Genomic DNA, 18,593 nt, shown 5'->3' with positions numbered 1-18,593 from the left:
ATTTTATAAAATACTGGGATAAATGTATTTTGATAAAAGCAATTTACTTCGTAATCCTATGTATTCATGAACATTTTGAGAAGGGATCCCATAGGCTTCAAACAGCCATGGGTGTCTGACACACAAAAAACAGTTGAGAACTCAGGCCTTAGACCAATGGTTCTCAAAATAAGGGTCATCACAGACTGGGCCATTAAGGTTTACATAAGACCATTCATTGTTTTGCATGAATTAGTCACTTGGGCTCCATCAACTCCTTAAAAAGCAGCATCATTGTTCTTGTCCTCCCCTCATCTTTTGTGGGGAATGAAATACTAAGAGAGGGAATGGATAATCCACAGAGGGAAGAGAAGGAATTTTTGACTTCATGAAAAATGACTCATGGACCAATGGAGTCCTCCATTATTAGAATAGAAGGAAACAGTTATGGTCAGACATCACTGAAATGCAGCAAGGGATATAGAATATAGGGATACATACTTGACAATGACCGTTTCCAAGGGGTTTTGTGAAATGACTTTTTAACACTTACATGAAACATATAAAGAATTTAGAGTGATGAGAAACAAGATTTATATCATTTTTTCATAACGTTACTATCAGACTTCCTCTTCTACCATCAAAATAGCAAAGGAAAAAAGTTCTGAATGGCAAAACAAAGTTTTTTAAAGCTAAGATTAGTCTGAATTTATGATTTTAAAAAATTAATAGAAATAAGTGAAGAATCAAAAACTCAAGACATAACAAATTTATAATGTGGCTTTATATAAGGAAAGTATATTATCACAAACAACTTAATCATTAAACCCACCAGAATCCATTCTCTCTCCAAACTAGACATCTAGACAACATGCAAAGTATGTTTAGAAAAATAGACATTTACATTTAACATTCTTAAAAGAAGTAATTCAACAGATATGAATGGCTGTGCTTCATGTTCTTGTTAGATAAAGTGTTATTCTTGTATCTTGGGTGGATAATGCTTAAACTTGTATACCTGTTTACACTTTCAATCTTACAAGAGAAGCAGATATGCACTAGAAATATGAAAAACTTGTCCCTGAGCCTAAATGTGCTTTTACTGTGTGTGGCATGGTTTGGTTAATATGCTAAATATATTACAAAAGGGAACAGATGACATACATTTAATGAAAGAAAAAACAATACCTTTAGCTCCTTCAAAGCATCAAAATGCAAATATTTAAGGTTTCCTAGTAAATTAATCTTGTTCCAAAGTAAGGTTTTTCTCTTTTTCTCATGTAAGTTATACTGAACTTTTAAATTTGACCTACTTTTTCAAGGGGGTGGGGAATATGGTTGCCAAAGAATTCGAAGTTACCTGCTCTGTTTTTCTAAGTTTCAGTTAGTATACACTATATCTCGCTTTTTGTCACAGTAGTTTGGCACAATAAGGCAATAACAGTAATATACATGAGCTGAATATACATTTTTATAAGAAGTCATTTGCAATTTGAGGGCATATGCATGAAAATAATTCACAACAACAATAGTGCTGTGAGGGTTCACCAAGCACTTTCCTCACAAAAGGCTCATGAAGAAGGCACTGGAAATATTATCATTTCCCAGGCGAGGAAATCAAGGCTCAGGTGAAATAACTTGCTCACAGCCACAGAGCAGGTCAGGCTTAACTTGCCCACGGCCCCATAGCCTGTCAAGCCCAGGACAGTGCGGCCTCTCTCCAAACAGCTGAGGTTTTAATGGCAAGACAAACCTTCGAATTCTTCTAAAAAAGCCACTGACAAAAAGCAGGCAGTTTCCCCTGGTCATGACATGGTGGATCTTCTGTCCACAGTGGGGCTCTCCTTTAGCTGCAGGTGCTGCTGCTCAGAAGCCTCTTTTAAAGGTCAGTTTTCTCCTCATAGCGGCACTTACAGGCAGCTCTCTGGCTGTCCAGGTAGGGCTTACAGCCTAAGTGTATAACTCCATCGAACAGGAGCTCCATCGCCGATTCACAAGCTGCAGAACAAGCAGACACCATCACTGCAGGACAGGCCCATACCACTGAAGCACAGTGATCCAGGCATGCTTTTGAAAGCAGTGCCAGTTACCTTAATAAGATGGCATGATTCATTTTGATCTCAATCTATGTCCCTCTCCTTGTTTGTATAGTCCTATGTCCTTGAATCACTGTGTCTATGTGCTGACCTATTTATGAAATTCACAGATGATTCAGTTATTTTTAGCAACACTCGTGTTGTCAGTCTACTGACTTGCCATTTTTTTCCCCCTATGAAAAATGTAAAATAAATGAAGGTTGTGTAACACTGTTAAATCTATGTCATGTCCACATAAGAAGTTTTTGATGTTCAGAGTGAATAAAGTCAGAAAGGACAAAACAATGAATCATGCACCTTTAAGTGAATAATACATGTGATATGTATCACAAAATGTTTCTCAGGTAGAGTAAGAAAGTTCTTTTAGGGGCAGCTAGGTGGCACAGTGGATAGAGCACTGGCCCTGGATTCAGGAGGACCTGAGTTCAAATCCAGCCTCAGACACTTGACACTTACTAGCTGTGTGACCCTGGGCAAGTCACTTAACCCCAATTGCCTCACCAGAAGGAAGGAAGGAAGGAAGGAAGGAAGGAGAAATTCCAATTTTGATGAAACAACTCATTCTAACTTCCTGTTAGAATTTTCTTTGGAGGTTTTTTTTTATTAAACTAAATATTCATTAGAGAACCTACATTTACTATGTGACACAAAAGATATAGCAAAATAAAAAAAAAGCTAATTTAACAATGCTTTCTGTTTCCAAAATCCTGGTAAAGTAGATAAGGAAAAGAACTACAGGTTTTAGCAATGATTTGTGCCAGAAGTTTAATTGATATACTCCTTGCCTTCTTAAGAGGTTGGAGTGGGGAGGGAGGGAAAGAATTTAGAACTAGAATTTTTTAAATGATTTTTAAATTAAATTGATAGATATTTAACTAAATAATTTTTTAAAAAAGAATGGTCTGTGGAGGCAGCTAGGTGGTGCAGTGGATAAAGCACTGGCCCTGGATTCAGGAGGACCTGAGTTCAAATCTGGACTCAGACCCTTGACACTTTCTACCTGTGTGACCCTGGGCAAGTCACTTAACCCTCACTGCCCCACTAAAAAAGATAAAAATAGGGGCAGCTAGGTGGCACAGTGGATAGAGCACCAGCCTTGGAGTCAGGAGTACCTAAGTTCAAATCCGGCCTCAGACACTTAACACTTACTAGCTGTGTGACCCTGGGCAAGTCACTTAACCCCAACTGCCTCACTAAAAAAAAAAAAAAAAGATAAAAATAAAAATTAAATTTTAAATAAAAAAAAAAAATGGTTTGTGCCAGGTGACCTCTTTGATACACATCAAAGGATGTGCACCCCAGTAAAGCCTCCTCAAGGCCAGATCTGACTGCTACCCCAGCCAAGCAAGAAAATCAGTCTTATCAATTAAAGTCACACCCTGTCAGCATTCCCTAGATCAGTCTGCTTACCCCTCAAAGACTTTTTCAGAGCAGAAAACGTGTTTCGATTTAACAGGAATGAAATCTGGTCAAGGCCAGTGTTTAACTCTGGGCAACTAAAATTTATTTCAGGAACAACAAAGAAAGGGCTTCATAGATGAATTTCCAGTCCCTGTCCTCCCAGTTGCTCCACTTCCCTCCTCCAACTCCACCTCTTTTGTTTTTGTTTCAAGTACTTTTAAAACACCCAGACCATCCTGCTTTTACTGTGGAGGGTAACAGAAATGTATGGAATACTGTAGGTCTACAAAGTTGTAGGGAAATGGGATTCTCTCTCTGGTCCTGAAAGCTGAATGTTGTTACGAATGAGTGTTTAAAGTGACTAGTGATACCCGCTGTAAGTAAAATGGTTAAGTTAGGGCTTGAGGCTGACCACCAGTATCATTGTCCAAGCTCATAAAAGTGGCTGGCACTGTCAGCTACCCTGTGGCAGGTATGAATTCCAGTGAATCCAAGGGGCTTGTCAGTTTTCTCCACCTCTGAGAATTGGTCAAGCATTGAAGGTTCGCAGGAAGCCAAGATGTGTTGGGATATCCCAGAGTGGGCATCACCAGCTTCGAAACCACACAAGGTCTTTAGTTCTAAACACTGAGGGAGAGAACTCCGTACGGCTAACTGCCTGGAGATCTCGATGCAGCCGTTCCGAATGAAGCCAGCAAAACAGTATGACACTCATTTCTGGCTAAGGTTAATCCTTAGCAGGCTGTTGACTACAACAGAGAGAGGGGACCAAAACTTGGCAAAGAGGAAGACTCTTGCACTACTTTGTGATTTAGCAGATCTATGAATCATCTAGACACAATATTTTGTTTAATTTTGTTTTTCCTTAATTCTTTAGTAAGCTAATTTCATCTCGACTGAATTAGAGGAAGAAACCCTCTTCAATTCCAAACATAGAGGCAGGGTGCGACTTTCAAGTCCCCTCACATTTGGGAAGGAGCTAGAGCTTTTCCTGAGCTCTGCTCCTCAGGTCGTTCTTTCTCCACAAGCCAATCCCAAACCCCAAACTCTCCCCTCGGCACACTGCCAGACCATCCTTACCTTGCACATTCTGGGCCAGTCCCAGTGTTTTCTGTACTTCCCGGCAGATCTTGGAGAGGCAATACTGAAACTGCTCATCACAGTCATTCTTGGTGCTGCCGCAGGTCTCATAGCACCTGTCATGATGATTGCAGCACTTCGTTACTGAAGGTATGCCGATGTTAAGCTGGAAATGGAGTTTTCACAAAGGTTAGTGTGTTCCATCAATAAAACTCCAGGTGCCTCTGCCTGGAGGACAGCGTTCAGACGGTATGATAACAAAATGACAAGGATTGTAACAAATGTCTTTTGGAATCTGCAGTGGTTACCCAAAGAACAGAATGCGCACCATTCTCCTCCATAGCTGTCTGTGATTCTGACGATTCTCGACGTTCTCTCTGTCACATTTCTTGTCTAGCCAGGACACCAACAGCTCCCAGATATCTGCCCCCAGCAGACCCTGATTCCCCTGAGCCCCAGCCTCCCCACTCTCAACACAATCATCCATCAAAAGTCAAAAGCAAGGGTCCAGCCATTCTAGAGAGCAGTCTGGAACCATATCCAAAAAGGTCATGAATAAGGAGCAGCTCTGACTCAGGAAGAGACCCCACCCCCCACCCAAAGGTCAAAGCTAAAAAGGACCCGCCATGTGTACAAACCTAAGTCTGGCAGCACTTTTTATAGTTGTAAAAAACTGAAAAAAAAAGCAGGTGCTCAGCTCAATAACTGGAGAACAGCTAACAAAATTATGATACAGGACTGTAATAGAATATTAATGCACTAGGAGAAATAATAAATCATAAATCTGGAAAAACCTGAGAAGATTTGTATGGACTGATGCAGAATAAAAAGAAGAGAACCAAGAGAAGAATTACAAAATAACCACAATAATGTAAAGAAAAAATTTTAAAACAAACAAGAATTATTGTCAAAACACTGACCAATCAGGACTTTAGAAAACTGTGTGATTATGGGATGAAATTATGATGGAACACTATTCTGCTAAAAGAAATCATGAGCAGGATGCTATCAGAAAAACTTGGAAAGACTTACATAAGCTGATGCAAAGTGAAATGTACTGTAAACAAAATAACAGCAATATTGTAAAATGACCTGCTGTGAATGACTTAGTTATTTTCAGCAATACAATGATCCAAGATAACTCTGAAGGACTTAAGAAAAATACAAAAATCCATCTCCAGAGAAAGAAATGATGCTATCTGAATACCGACAGAAGCATAATTTTTTTAAGTTCCTTTTTCTAAAGATTTTTGTCTGTTTTCTTTCACAATTTGACTAACATGGAAATGGTTTGCTTGACTACACATGTATAACTTATACTGAATTGCTTGAGTTCTTAAGGGGGAGTGGGGATGGAGGGAGGAAGAGAATTTGGAACACAAAGTTTTAAAAATTGACAAAAATTTGTTTTTACATGTAATTTGGGGAAAAAATAAAATTCTAAAAAAACAAAACAAACTGTGTGGCAGAGACATGACAGAAATTTTCAGACACAGTCAATGTTGATTTGTTTTGCTTAACTATAGCTGTCTGTCCCAAGAGTGGGTGTAATGGGGGGGAGGGGGAGATGCAGGTGGGGGGAGGTCAGGTACCGGTTGGAAGGGAAGAGAATTATTGGGTAGTGACATGGAAGGGAAGAAGAGAAAGGAAAAAAAGAGAAAGAAAAAGGAAGAAAGAGGAAAGTCAATAAAATAAAAAATATGCTAATGAAAAAAGTTAAGAAGGGAACAAAATAGGGCAACTTTGTAATTATGGTGTTAAATATACACCTAAAAAAACTTTATACCTTCACATGGTTTCGTATATAGTCTTCTTTTCATTTTTTGCATATTTAATTTTTTTAAAAAGAAAATTTTAAGAATAAACAAAAAAGTTTCAAAAGCTAGGTCAAGGGAATAAAATTTCTTTGCAGACACAAATGCAAGTAAAGGTGATTCCATAAAGCTATTTTGGATATTAAGAAATAACAGTTCAGGGGCAGCTAGGTGGCGCAGTGGATAGAGCACAGGCCCCAGAGTCAGGAGGACCTGAGTTCAAATCCAGCCTCAGACACTCAACACTTGCTAGCTGTGTGACCCCAAGCAAGTCACTTAACCCCAATTGCCTCACCAAAAAAAAGAAAGAAAAAAAGAAATAACAGTTCAAATTGTGTTAAGATCATTAAGGTTGACAAATATTCAATTATGAGCAATATAATGAAAATTTAATTACTATCACAACAGATATTAAAAATATCTTAAAACTTGTAACTATTCAGATGATTATCCACAGTTGTCAAATATTTGGCCGATTCCATCTTTATGTAGTTGGTCATGGCATTTAACAAGTAAAAACTAACAACACTCACATGAACACCAAACACTGGAGAGCCACATCCATTTGGAGGTGAAGGTTTATATCCATAGCGAGGGGTAGGTTTAGATCCTATAAAATACAAACAACACCATTAAGTTTTTGTAACTACTTTACAATGACAAAGTATAGGTGTAAACTCCTGGGAAACTGCTGTTCCAGAAACAAATTTTAATTTTATTTTTGGAAGAGCAGCTTATTATAAAACCTTTAAAAACTGCTACTTGCATGCTTAGCCAAGTGAAAATCTGATTTGGGCTGGTGCTGCCAAACCAGGCTACCATACTGGATATTTTATCTCTTCTCTCTGCATCCTCACAAGCTGACCCCCATGGCTGAAAGGTCCTCCATTCTCACTTTAGCCTTTCAGAATCTTTTTCCTTAAAGACTTTGCCCTGAGATGGTAGCAGCTTTTCCACGAAGTTTTCCCTCACGTTCCCAGTGGTTAGTGCTCTCTGCTTCCTCAAATTACCTTATATTTGTTCCTTAAAGACAGAGAGGATCATTTCAGTCTTTGTATATATAGTGCCCAGCACATAGTAGGTGTTTAATAAACCACTCAACACATGCGATGAACATATCTACATGCCTCTGGGGTTTACACTTCTACTTTGTGGAATGAAATCCATGCTTCATGAAGCAGTCCCAGTGCTATCTGCTACATACAGGAAGCTTTTCTCATCACCCTAGCTATTAGAGAGCCTCCTTATTCAAGGTGACTTTGTATCTGATTTGTTATGTGTCGTGTGTACCTACAAAAGTATGCACATATTTGCCAACTACTCTGTTCATATGTAAGCTCCTTGAGAGAAAGGAGTGTTTCACTTCTGCATTGCTATCCCCAACATTCAGCACAATGCCTAGCCTTTACATTGCTAAAACTGCTACTATAAACTATGAGATTTTATCTTCAGAACATCAGGGGAACAGCAATGTCTTTAGTCAAAGACCAATTTAATTACAGTCAACAGAGTATACCCAAGGCAGAAAGAGTTTCAAAAACCAGAGATAGATTGTTTCATGAAGGTCTTGGATCTCAGCATTCCTATGTTATTTTCCACTTTTCACTCTCACTAACTCTGTGTCCCCAGGATCTGCCCCTTTACACTGGTATCCTTTATGACTAGAGCACATCCCCTCCTGACTTCTGCCTCAGCAAATCAATCCCTCCCTTCCCTCAAGCACCACTGTCTACAGGAAGCATTGCTGATTCCCCCAAGTGTCAGTGCCTTGCCTCCCTCCCTTAGTATTTCTTTTGTGTAGCGTGTTAGCGTGTTATTTCCTCCCAAAAAAGGTAAGCTCCCTAAGAGCAGAGAAGCGTCTAGCAAAATGCCTGGCACAGAGCAGATGCTTAATAAATGTTTGCCGACTGACTGGGGACTTTTTCCCCAAATCAGAGTTGGAAAAAATGAGTGTGTGTTAGGGACAGTGCATGACCATGGAATTTAAAATTAAGTTCAGAAGCTTTATGTCCTCTCATTTGATCCTCACGACAACCCTGTGAGGTAGGTACCGTTATTATCTCCAATTTACATATAAGAAAATTGAGGCGGAGAGAGATCAAGTGACTTGCTCAGAAGAGGAAGAATTTTTTTTAATCCATATTTTTTTTGCCTCCAATATTCACTGTACCATCTAGCTACCTTTAAAAGTGCTTTCCTCACAATAACAGGCAGTGCAAATTATTAGGCCCATTTTGTTGTTGAGGAAATGGAGGGTTTGAAGCAGGATGCTGTAAGGGCCTAAAATTCTAGCTGTGATGTCTAAAATCTAATGAGTGATCACCTTAAATTAGAAAAGGTATACCACCAATCTTTGGGCATTAAGTATTTATTAAAGTATACCAGGGGCAGCTAGGTGGCGCAGTGGATAAAGCATTGGCCCTGGATTCAGGAGGACCTGAGTTCAAATTCGGCCTCAGACCCTTGACACTAGCTGTGTGACCCTGGGAAAGTCACTTAACCCTCACTGCCCCGCCCCCCCCAAAAGTATATTAGGGGTTAGTAAAGAGAAACATGTGGATAAAGTATCCCTATTCTGCCTGTTCCTTCTGCCTCTGCTGCCAAGCTGAGGTCCTGACAATGCCAGGGCTTCTCCCAGAACTTCTTGTGAAACAGGAAGCAGGGCCATACACACACACACACACACACACACACACACACACACACAGCTCCAAGCTAATTGGCTAGTAACTTTGATTGACACAACTAACAGGCAGCAACTTCCAGACGCTAAAGTTACATGGTTTCCAAGTCACGTGCTTTCCTTCCCTGCAATATGTTTCTCAACAGGTTGGTAGCCCTTTAAATCTCACAAGGCAAAGAAAAAGATAAATATCTGTCTTCAGGAATGGTAAGCAACTAGAGGAAAGAATACTGAACCTGAGGTCGGAAGACCTGGGTTCAGGCCCTGCCTCTCACTAGCTTTGTGACTTTGAAGAAGCATACCTGTGAGAAACCTGGGACCTCAGTTTATTAGTATAGAATGAGGGGGTTGGGTTTAGAGCCATAGGTCCAGGATTCAAAGCAACCTGACCTGTTTCTTCATCCACAAGGAAGAAAAAAAAAAGAGATTGGACGAGATGGGTGCTCTAGCTCCTGTGAGCCTATGGCCTCTATTAACACCCATGTACATCATCGTAACAAACCTAATTCAAGTTGTACAAGAAAGAGAAAAGGAGCACTAACTGTATGGTTTATGGGAGTAAATTCAAGACATAAGGAGCACAGTCTTAACATCTAGCATAGCACATTTTCTATAACCACCAGGAATTACCAAATTATAAATAACCATCTCAAGGATAACAGCTAGCAGGTAGCATTAAGTAGAATTTTACTTGATTCAGTTCACAGCAAGTTTCACTGTACACAACATCATAAAAATCATTAGGAGCACCCTATCTTTGTTGGTTTCTTAACAGTTTCTTTCATTCCACTAAACTAGGTAAAGAAGTTGGCTAATCAATCCTTAGAGGATGCCTCAGGAAACATGATCACCAGAAGAGTTTAACATTTTAAAATTTCCTAAAGTAAAGCCAGGACATCATCTCATCTAAACACTTAAAAGGTCAAGTGATTTTGTAATGAGATCCTGAGGGAAATAGTGAGTCATTATTCAGACAATTACCAAAAGTGTTCACCTACAAGGACACTGGGATGAGCTGGCATCAAGTCTGGTCCTCTGACTCTTACCAGCTGTGTGTGGATGGGCAAGTTAAGATATCTCAGTAGCCTTAGACAACTAAGGCTATGTAACAGGAAAAATTGCTGATCTTCATCCTTGGAGATCGTTCATGCTGATGATATAACATCAGATACCAATCTAAAAATTATGCCAGGCACTTCTAGAAGCCTCAGAAGTCAGCTAAGTCCAGCCCCCTCATTTTAACATCACCAATAAGGATCTATTAGCACTTACTATATGGTAGGCACTGTACAAAAACATGGGACACAAAGAAGGGAAAAAAACATTGTCCCTGCCCTCCAGAAGTTCACATTCTAATGGGGAAACAATATGTAGACAAGAGGAAACTGAGGCCAAGGTTAAGCAATAAGTCCAGGGTCATAAAGGCACTCACTAACTGACAAGGTCACGAGTGGAGCCTAGTTTCCTGGACTCCAGATGGAGCATTCTTTCCACTGAACCACGTATTCTCCAAGTCAGATGCTGCTTCATGTAATTTTTGAAAAGTAAAAGCAGGTGTGGGGGTGGAGCTGCAGAACATCGTAAATAATGTTAATTTTTTTTCTCTCCCTCTATATATTTTTTAAAAAATTATTTGTTATAAGGGATAGATATCCCGGGAAATATTAGAGTTCAAATCCTACTTAGCTGTGTAACTCTGGGCAAGTCAACTCACTTCTTAAGCTTCATATAACAGCCTCATGAAATAAGATGTAAAGCGCTTCTTTGCAAACTATAAAACTCTGTAATTGCTAATTTTAAAAATTACTATATAGAGGAACTCTGGGCAATATAAAAATAAGACATCAGTAAAAATCCATTTTAAAAAATAATAAAAGTAATACTAAGCACATGATATATGTCTATACTTAGTCCTAAAAGATCCCCTCAACAATTAGAAGACAAAATCCAACCAATGGATAAGCTTCCTCCTCCCCATTCCCCAACACATTCCCCTCCCCCCCCCCCATCAAAAAGAGCCTTTATCATTCTCAACAACCTGAGTGCAGCCTTTCCTATACCAACAGGGCTGTTACCCTAGTGACCACATCAGGCTAGGAGGGGATACTGATCCCCTTGGCAGTCTGTTGAAGGCAAGAGACTTCTCAGAATCATGTTTTTAAATGCAAAAATACACAAGGTTACAAAGAAAACCAATTACATTGAAATATCCTCATTGTCCTGCCCCGCCTCCCCAAAAGAAATATGATGAAATATTAAAAAAAAAAAATTCAAGTGCTGAGCTTAGAATCAAGGCTTGAATTTGAACCCTGCCTCAAACATGTCATAGATGATCAGGCAACTTCCTTATTCAATCAACTCCAGAGGCTCCCTTCGAAGATCAAACAACTAAATAAATAAATAGAAGATCCCAAGAACAAATCCCAAGTCCTGTCTGGCTTTTAAAGTCCTTCATTACTTAGCCCTTTCCTACCTTCCCCATCTCCTGACACTAGCCTCCCACATAAATTTTCTTTTCTTTTCTTTTTTGCAGGGCAATGGGGGTTAAGTGACTTGCCCAGGGTCACACAGCTAGTAAGTGTCAAGTGTCTGAGGCCGGATTTGAACTCAGGTACTCCTGAATCCAGGGCCGGTGCTTTATCCACTGTGCCACCTAGCTGCCCCCCACATAAGTTTTCTAAGACCCGGTGCCTCTGGCCTCCTTTGGGCAAGCCACTCCATCTACTCCCTAGATTTCCCTTCTCGCCTCTGCCTCTTGGCTTCCTTGAAATCTCAGCTAAAATTCCACCTTCTGTGAGAATTGTTTCCTGGACCCTCATAATGCTAGTGTAGGGACAATGATTTGCTTGTTTCCCCAATCAGAATGCGAACTCTAGGGCAAGGACTGTGCTTTTGCATTCTTTCGTATACTCTACACTCAGCCCCTAGGTTGGAATACATGCCTATTGACTGTGTAAGCTAGGCAAGTCACTGAGCCTCGCTCAGCCTCAACTTCCTCATCTGTAGAATGGGGATAATAGCCCCTAGCTCACAGGATTGTTGTGAGGATCAAACGAGACAACATATATACACACACACATACATATAATATATATATATATATATATATATATATATACACACATACATACATATGTACTTTGCAAACCTCAGAGCGCTGTAGTTGTTCAGTCATTTCTGACTCTCCGTGACCCCTTCTGGGGTTTTCTTGGCAGATCCTGGAGTGGTTTGCCATTTCCCTCCCCGGCTCATTTTATAGATGAGGAAATTGAGGCAAACAGGGTTAAATGGCTTGCCTGGGGTCACGCTGCTAGCGTCTGAGGACGGATTTTTAACTCTGGAAGAGGCGTCTTGAGGGCTGTAACTATCCACTGCCCCACCCAGCCGCCCCAATAACAAGAGCTGCCGGCACCCAGACAGGAGAGGATTAGATGAGATAACACGTAGTAAAATGTGCTATAAGCGCTGGCTATTATTGTTCTTATTATTAAGCATAATAACAGCAACAGCCGGCTCCCCGGCCTGCGGTGAGGCTCCAACCGGCCGCCCTCTGCAAAGCTCGAAGCGCTCCAGAGAACCGTCCATGCTCCCGGGCCCGGCCCCCCGCCGCTTTACCGTCGGCGCACTTGTACTGGCACAGCCCGTCCTCGCCGCCCAGCAGGTCCAGAGCCGCGTTCAGGTACGTGTCTATGCGGTGCACGCCGTTGCGGATCGTCTTGAGCGTGGCCCTCCAGTCCGTCGGATCCTCCTGCGGAGAGGCCCCGGGGGCCGTCCCGAGCAGCAGCAGCAGCAGCAGCAGCAAGACCCAGGTCGGCAGACGCCTCCGCCCCATCGCGGCCCGGGCGCCCACCTCTCAGCGGTCACGGACAACCACACCTCCGGGACGGGAGGTCTCCGCAGCGGTCGCGCTCTCGAGCTCAGCCGCCAGGCCCGGCCAGCTCCATGCCGCCTCGGCGGACAACGGGCGGCCGCAGCTCCCCGGGCGCTCGTCTTCTCCCGCTCCGCAGACAGAGCTCGGAGCCCGACACGCTTCACCTGGTGCTCGTGCGTCGTCATCCTACTCCTCCAGCGTGGTGACGTAACTGGCAGCGTGATGACATCAGCGCGGCGTGCTTTACGGTGGGAGGCCGGGCCGGGGCTTAAGTAGAGAGACGGGAATAGAAGCAGGGAAAGGCGCTGTTAAAATAGCAACGAAAGTTTAAGTTTGTTTTTACTTTTAAAGTCAACTTCGTAAGTCCTGAGAACTGGGACTGAGCAGCCATGGTTCCAGAGGGCCCAGGACGAAGCGTGTTACCCGTCTCCTGACAGGGACTCGACACTGAAGAAAGTGGCCAATTTGGGAACTCGATTTATTTGACTATGCTTCTGTCCCTCCCTCCCTTCTCTGTCAGGCTTCCTTTTGTATTTCTCTTTTCTTTTCTTTGTCAATCTCCTTTCTCTCTTTCCTCTCTACCTCCTCCCTTCCTCCTTCCTCCCTCCCCCTTTCTTCCTTCCTTCCTCCTTTCCTCCCTCCCTTCCTCTCTCCCTTCTTCATTCCCTCCTCCCTCCCTCGTTCCCTCCTCCCTTTCTTCCTCCCTCCCTCCCTTCCTAAACCTAGCTTTTTGGGAGCATGGTTGCAGATGATGGCTGGGAGGTATTGCTACTCCGAGGGCTCCCGTGCCCATCTCTCCCTCAGGATGCCATGGTGCTGTAGCTAGGTTGACTTGTCTGCCCTGTACAGAATAGTTGGGGTTGTTATTGACAAAAGATTGGCCAGAAGTTGGATTTTAAAATTTTTTTAATGTTTTGAGCCACAGCAAATTCATTAAATTATCGACATGGAAGAGTTTTGATCTGTATTAGGGAAGAAAGAATCTACACATTGTTGAAATCGTGGATCCAGTTGACTGCTTGAAATATCCACAGTGTTTGGGACAAACTGCCTCAGTTTACCCAAATAACTCGAGACCACCAAGTCGAGCAGAGACAGATTTATTGCATTCTCATGAGAACGGGCAAACTCATGCCAGAGATGAAGTCCACAATGATGGGCTCATGGTTTGGGTTTTTATAGAGATTTTTGAGGGGGGGGTCCCCTCGTGCACAGGTTGAGCTCACAATTTAACATCCAATCCTGTGTCACCCAGAGTGCGTGTTTAGTTTGTGATCCAGGTATAGTTACATGTTCCAGGAACAAGGGGGAAAGGGGAGGGGGAAAAGGTCAAACCAAGGGAAGGGGGAACAGGGTGAAACTACGAGAGGGAGGGGTGAAAACACTCCAGACCACTCCATCCGAGTAAAGAGGAGCAAGAAGGGAGTGATGGTACCAGGAGCTGGTACCAGGGGAGTTAGGACTTAGGAATGTGAAAGGGGAGGCAGTATATGGGTGTATCTGTAATAACAGGAGACATCTCCCATCTGGTCATAGTAACGGCATAACTAACCCATAACAAGAACTGGGGGTTTGGAATGTATGAAAGGGGGGGAAGGGGTACCAGGGCATATCAGGTTCAGCAAGGCAAAATACATGATTTTTATTATAAGCAATAAAACTAAACAGGAACAAATTGAACTGACTATAACAGGGACTGGGGGCTGGGCACTTTCCAGACCCCATCCTCGAAATCTGAACTGACTCAAGCCCACCTATCCCATATAACAGGAATGTCCCAAATTGAACTCATTATCTTTACATTCCATCCATTCATCTACCCTGGGCATTTTGCTATATGTTCTGGCACTGAATATCCCCTTCCCCCTCTCCCAAACTGGAACAGTACCTTTTTGTAATAGGACCAATATTTACTAATATACTTCCTTCCCCCAAACCCCACCCCCCAACATGGGTTAGGGTTATTTTTTTTTCTCTAAAAGGTGACAAAGCTGTACCCAGGACTTGATTAGCCCAGGGGGATGAGGATAGAGAGCAAGACTCCTGTTGCACCTCCCTTGACATAGTGCTCTGGTAGCCTCTGGCCTTATTGAGGTGGCTTCCCAGTCACCTAAAGGCATAAAAATGCCCAATAACTTGGGGTCAGGTTCCTTCAGATTTGGCAGATGTCCCAAGATTGTATGAGTCACCACACCCTCCCCTGCTGACCAGACACATTTCTATATGGAGCCTAGGAGGTCTGTGACTACCTGAGCTAAGTGCTACTATATCCTTCATAAATATTCTTTCTAAACTGCTCTAAATCACTACTGATCAGAGAAATGCAAATTAAAACAACTCTGAGGTATCACCTCACACCTATCAGAGTAGCTGATATGACAAAAAAGAAAAATGTTGGATGTGGAGAGAATGTGGGAAAACTGTGACACTAATACACTGTTGGTGGAGTTGTAAACTGATCTAGCCCTTCTAGAGAGCAATTTGGAACCCAAAGGGCTATAAAACTACATACCCTTCAATCCAGCAATACCACCGCTAGATCTATATCCCAAAGACATCACAACAAAGGGGAAAGGATGGAGGAGGAGGAGGAGGAGGAGGAGGAGGAGGAGGAGGAGGAGGAGGAGGAGGAGGAGGAGGAGGAGGAGAAGGAGGAGGAGAAGAAGAAGAAGAAGAAGAAGAAGAAGAAGAAGAAGAAGAAGAAGAAGAAGAAGAAGAAAAGAAGAAGAAGAAGAAGAAGAAGAAGAAGAAGAAGAAGAAGAAGAAGAAGAAGAAGAAGAAGAAGAAGAAGAAGAAGAAGAAGAAATGACAAGCAGGATGATTTCAGAAAAACCTGAAAAGTCTTAACTGATGTATAGTGAATGTTGTACACAGTAACAACAGTATTTGTTCAATGAAGGATTGTGAACAATTTAGCTATTCTCAGCAATACAATAATCCAAGACAATCCCAAAGGACTAATGATGAAGCATACTATCCATCTCCAGAGGGGCAGCTAAGCTAGGTGGCACAGTGAATAAAGCACCAGCCCTGGATTCAGGAGGACCTGAGTTCAAATCCAGCCTCAGACACTTGACACTAGCTGTGTCACCCTGGGCAAATCACTTAACCCTCATTGCCCTGCCCCCCCCCATCCCCCGCAAAGTGCACTATCCACCTCCAGAGAAAGAACTGATTTTGATTGAACACAAACTGAAACATGCTATTTTTCACTTTCATTTTTTATTTTTATTTGAGTCTTCTTGCACAAAATGACTAATATGAAATGTTTTGCATAATTGCACATGCATAACCTGTATCTGATTGCTTACTCTCTCAGGGAAGGAGGAGGAAAGGTTTAATTTCTTTTTAAAAATTTAAATAATAAACAGTTTTATTTATAGTTTTGATTTCCAATTTTTATTCCTCCTTCCTTCCCTCCCTTCCCTGTTCCCTGAAGTGGTATGCAATCAGATATGGGTTATATATTACGTAAAACATTGCATTATTAGTCATTTTTTTGCAACAAATATTTATTTTATTTTTTCCAGCTACATGCAAGGGTAGTTTTCAACATTCATTTTCCTAAGATTTAGAGTTCCAAATTTTTCTCCCTCCCTTTCCTCCCCCCTCCACAAGACAGCAACCAGGTTATATATGTACAATCCACAAGTGCCTTTTTTATCAGTTCTTTCTATGGGGGTGGACAGTAGGCTTTGTCATTAGTCCCTTGGGATTGTCTTGGATCATTGCATTGCTGAGAGTAGTCAAGTCATTCACAATTGCTTATTGAACAATACTGCTGCCACTATGCACACTGTCCTCTCAGCTCTGCTCACTTCACTATATATCAGTTCATGAGTCTTTCCAGGTTTTTCTGGGATCATCCTGTTTGTCATTTCCTGTAGCACAATACCATTCCATCACAATCATATACCACAGCTTCTTCCCTCATTCCTCAATCGATGGACATTCCCTTGATTCCCAATTCTTAGCCACCACAAAGAGTTGTTATAAATATTTTTTTGTACAATTTCCCCCCCTTTTCTTTTTCATGATTACTATTGTTACTATTTTCCTCCATCCTATTCCCTTCCCCAAGGTATTTACTCTATTATCTATCTTCTTTCACCCTATTCCTCTTCAAAAGAGATTTGCTTCTGTCTTTCCCCTCCCCCAATCTGCCCTTCCTTCTTTTGCCCCTCTCTCTTTATCCCCTTCCCCTCTTATTTTCCTGCAGCGTTAGAGAATAACCCAATTGAGTGTGTATGTTATTACCTCCTTGAGCCAATTCTGATGAGTTTAAGGTCTTTGAGCCTTTCCTGATGAGTGTAAAATTCATTTACTGCCCTGCTCATCCCCCATCTCATCCCCCACTCCATAAGCCTTTTCCAGTTTCTTTCATGTAGGATTTCACCTCTGCTCTTCCCCCTCCCCCAGTGCATTCCCCTCACCCCTCAATTTAACCCTAAAGATGTCATCATGGGGCAGCTTGGTGACACAGTGGACAAAGCATCCACCTTGGACCCAGAGGGATCCCAGCCAAAACCCAGCCTCAGACACAAGACAGTCACCCACTGCACAACCCCAGGTATGTCTCCCAACTCCAATTTTTTATGGTTCTCTAGGGTCTTGTATTTGGAAGTCAAATTTGCAATTCAGTTCAGGTCTTTTCATCATGAATACCTGAAAGTCCCCTTTTTCATTAAAGTCCCATTTTTTCCTCTGAAAGATTATACACAGTTTTGATGGGTAGGTGATTCTTGGTTGTAATCCCATTTCCTTTGCCCTCTGGAATATCATTTTCCATGCCCTCCAGTCCTTTAATGTAGAAGCTGCTAGATCTTGTGCTGTCCTGACTGGGGCTCCACAGTACTTGAATTCTTTCTTTTTGACAGCTTGCAATATTTTCTCCTTGACCTGAGAGCTCTGGAATTTGGCTATAATATTCCTGGGAGTTTTCCTTTTGGGATCTCTTTCAGGAGGTGATCAGTGGATTCTTTCAATTTCTATTTTATCTTCTGCTTCTAGAATATCAGGACAATTTTCACTGAGAATATCTTGGAAGATGATGTCTAAATTCTTTCCTTGATCATGGTTTTCAGGTAGACCAATAATTTTCAAATTATCCAATTTTCCAGGTCAGCAGTTTTTCCAAGAAGATATTTCACATAGCACTCTATTTTTTTATTCATTTCTATTTGCTTTATTGTGTCTTGGTTTCTCATAAAGTCACTGGCTTCCATTTGTTCAATCCTAATTCTTAGGCAATTATTTTTGTCAGAGAGTTGCTGTATCTCCTTTTCCATTTGGCCAATTTGGCTTTTCAAGCTGTTAACTTTTTTCTCATGTCTTTCATCACCCTCATTTCTCTTTCCATTTTTGTCTCTACCTCTCTAACTTTATATTCAAAGTCCTTTTTGAGTGCCTCTATAGCTTGAGACCAATTCATATTTTTTCTTGGAAGCTTTAGATATAGGGGCCCTGATGTTGACATCTTCCTCTGAGGGTGATTGTGGGGTTGGGCTCCACTCCTGTCTCAGCACAGCAGCTTCCTCCTTCAGACCTTCCAAGCCATTCTTTGTAAGAACATGATTTCAGCACATTCTTCTGTGGGTTTTGCTGCTCCAGGCATTGTCTTATGACATTATTTGGATGTTTTTTGGGGCGATCGTGTCATGAGTTCAAGA

The 18,593-nt window shown here is 41.8% G+C and overlaps 1 protein-coding gene across 2 annotated transcripts; it reads right to left on the bottom strand.

Moving 5' to 3' along the window:
* Nucleotides 1-745: 745 nt before the first annotated feature.
* Nucleotides 746-13,030, bottom strand: PLA2G12A (phospholipase A2 group XIIA). 2 transcript variants are annotated; one of them, XM_043973347.1, is made up of 4 exons: nt 12,669-13,030; nt 6,904-6,980; nt 4,557-4,722; nt 746-1,977 (listed from the first exon to the last, which is right to left on the bottom strand). In XM_043973347.1, exons 1-4 carry the CDS (start codon nt 12,883-12,885, stop codon nt 1,859-1,861), a joined length of 579 nt encoding a protein of 192 aa, XP_043829282.1. In that variant the 5' UTR covers nt 12,886-13,030; the 3' UTR covers nt 746-1,858. The 2 variants fall into 2 exon arrangements, with proteins under 2 accessions (XP_043829282.1, XP_043829283.1); XM_043973348.1 differs by lacking the exon at nt 746-1,977 and adding an exon at nt 2,070-2,166.
* Between the last annotated feature and the right edge of the window lie 5,563 nt (nt 13,031-18,593).

The sequence above is a fragment of the Dromiciops gliroides genome, chromosome 6 (genome assembly GCF_019393635.1).
Source record: "Dromiciops gliroides isolate mDroGli1 chromosome 6, mDroGli1.pri, whole genome shotgun sequence".
Taxonomy (NCBI): domain Eukaryota; kingdom Metazoa; phylum Chordata; class Mammalia; order Microbiotheria; family Microbiotheriidae; genus Dromiciops; species Dromiciops gliroides.
This window is presented reverse-complemented; position numbering and strand designations above follow the sequence as displayed.

What these genes read in the sequence shown, in the direction of transcription:
- PLA2G12A (XM_043973347.1), bottom strand. Translation starts at nt 12,885, where the DNA reads ATGGGGCGGAGGCGTCTGCCGACCTGGGTCTTGCTGCTGCTGCTGCTG. An exon ending in CCAGTACAAGTGCGCCGACG is followed by an intron (nt 6,981 to 12,668) that starts GTAAAGCGGCGG and finishes TGTATTTTATAG; the next exon opens with GATCTAAACCTACCCCTCGC. An exon ending in CTCCAGTGTTTGGTGTTCAT is followed by an intron (nt 4,723 to 6,903) that starts GTGAGTGTTGTT and finishes CTCCATTTCCAG; the next exon opens with CTTAACATCGGCATACCTTC.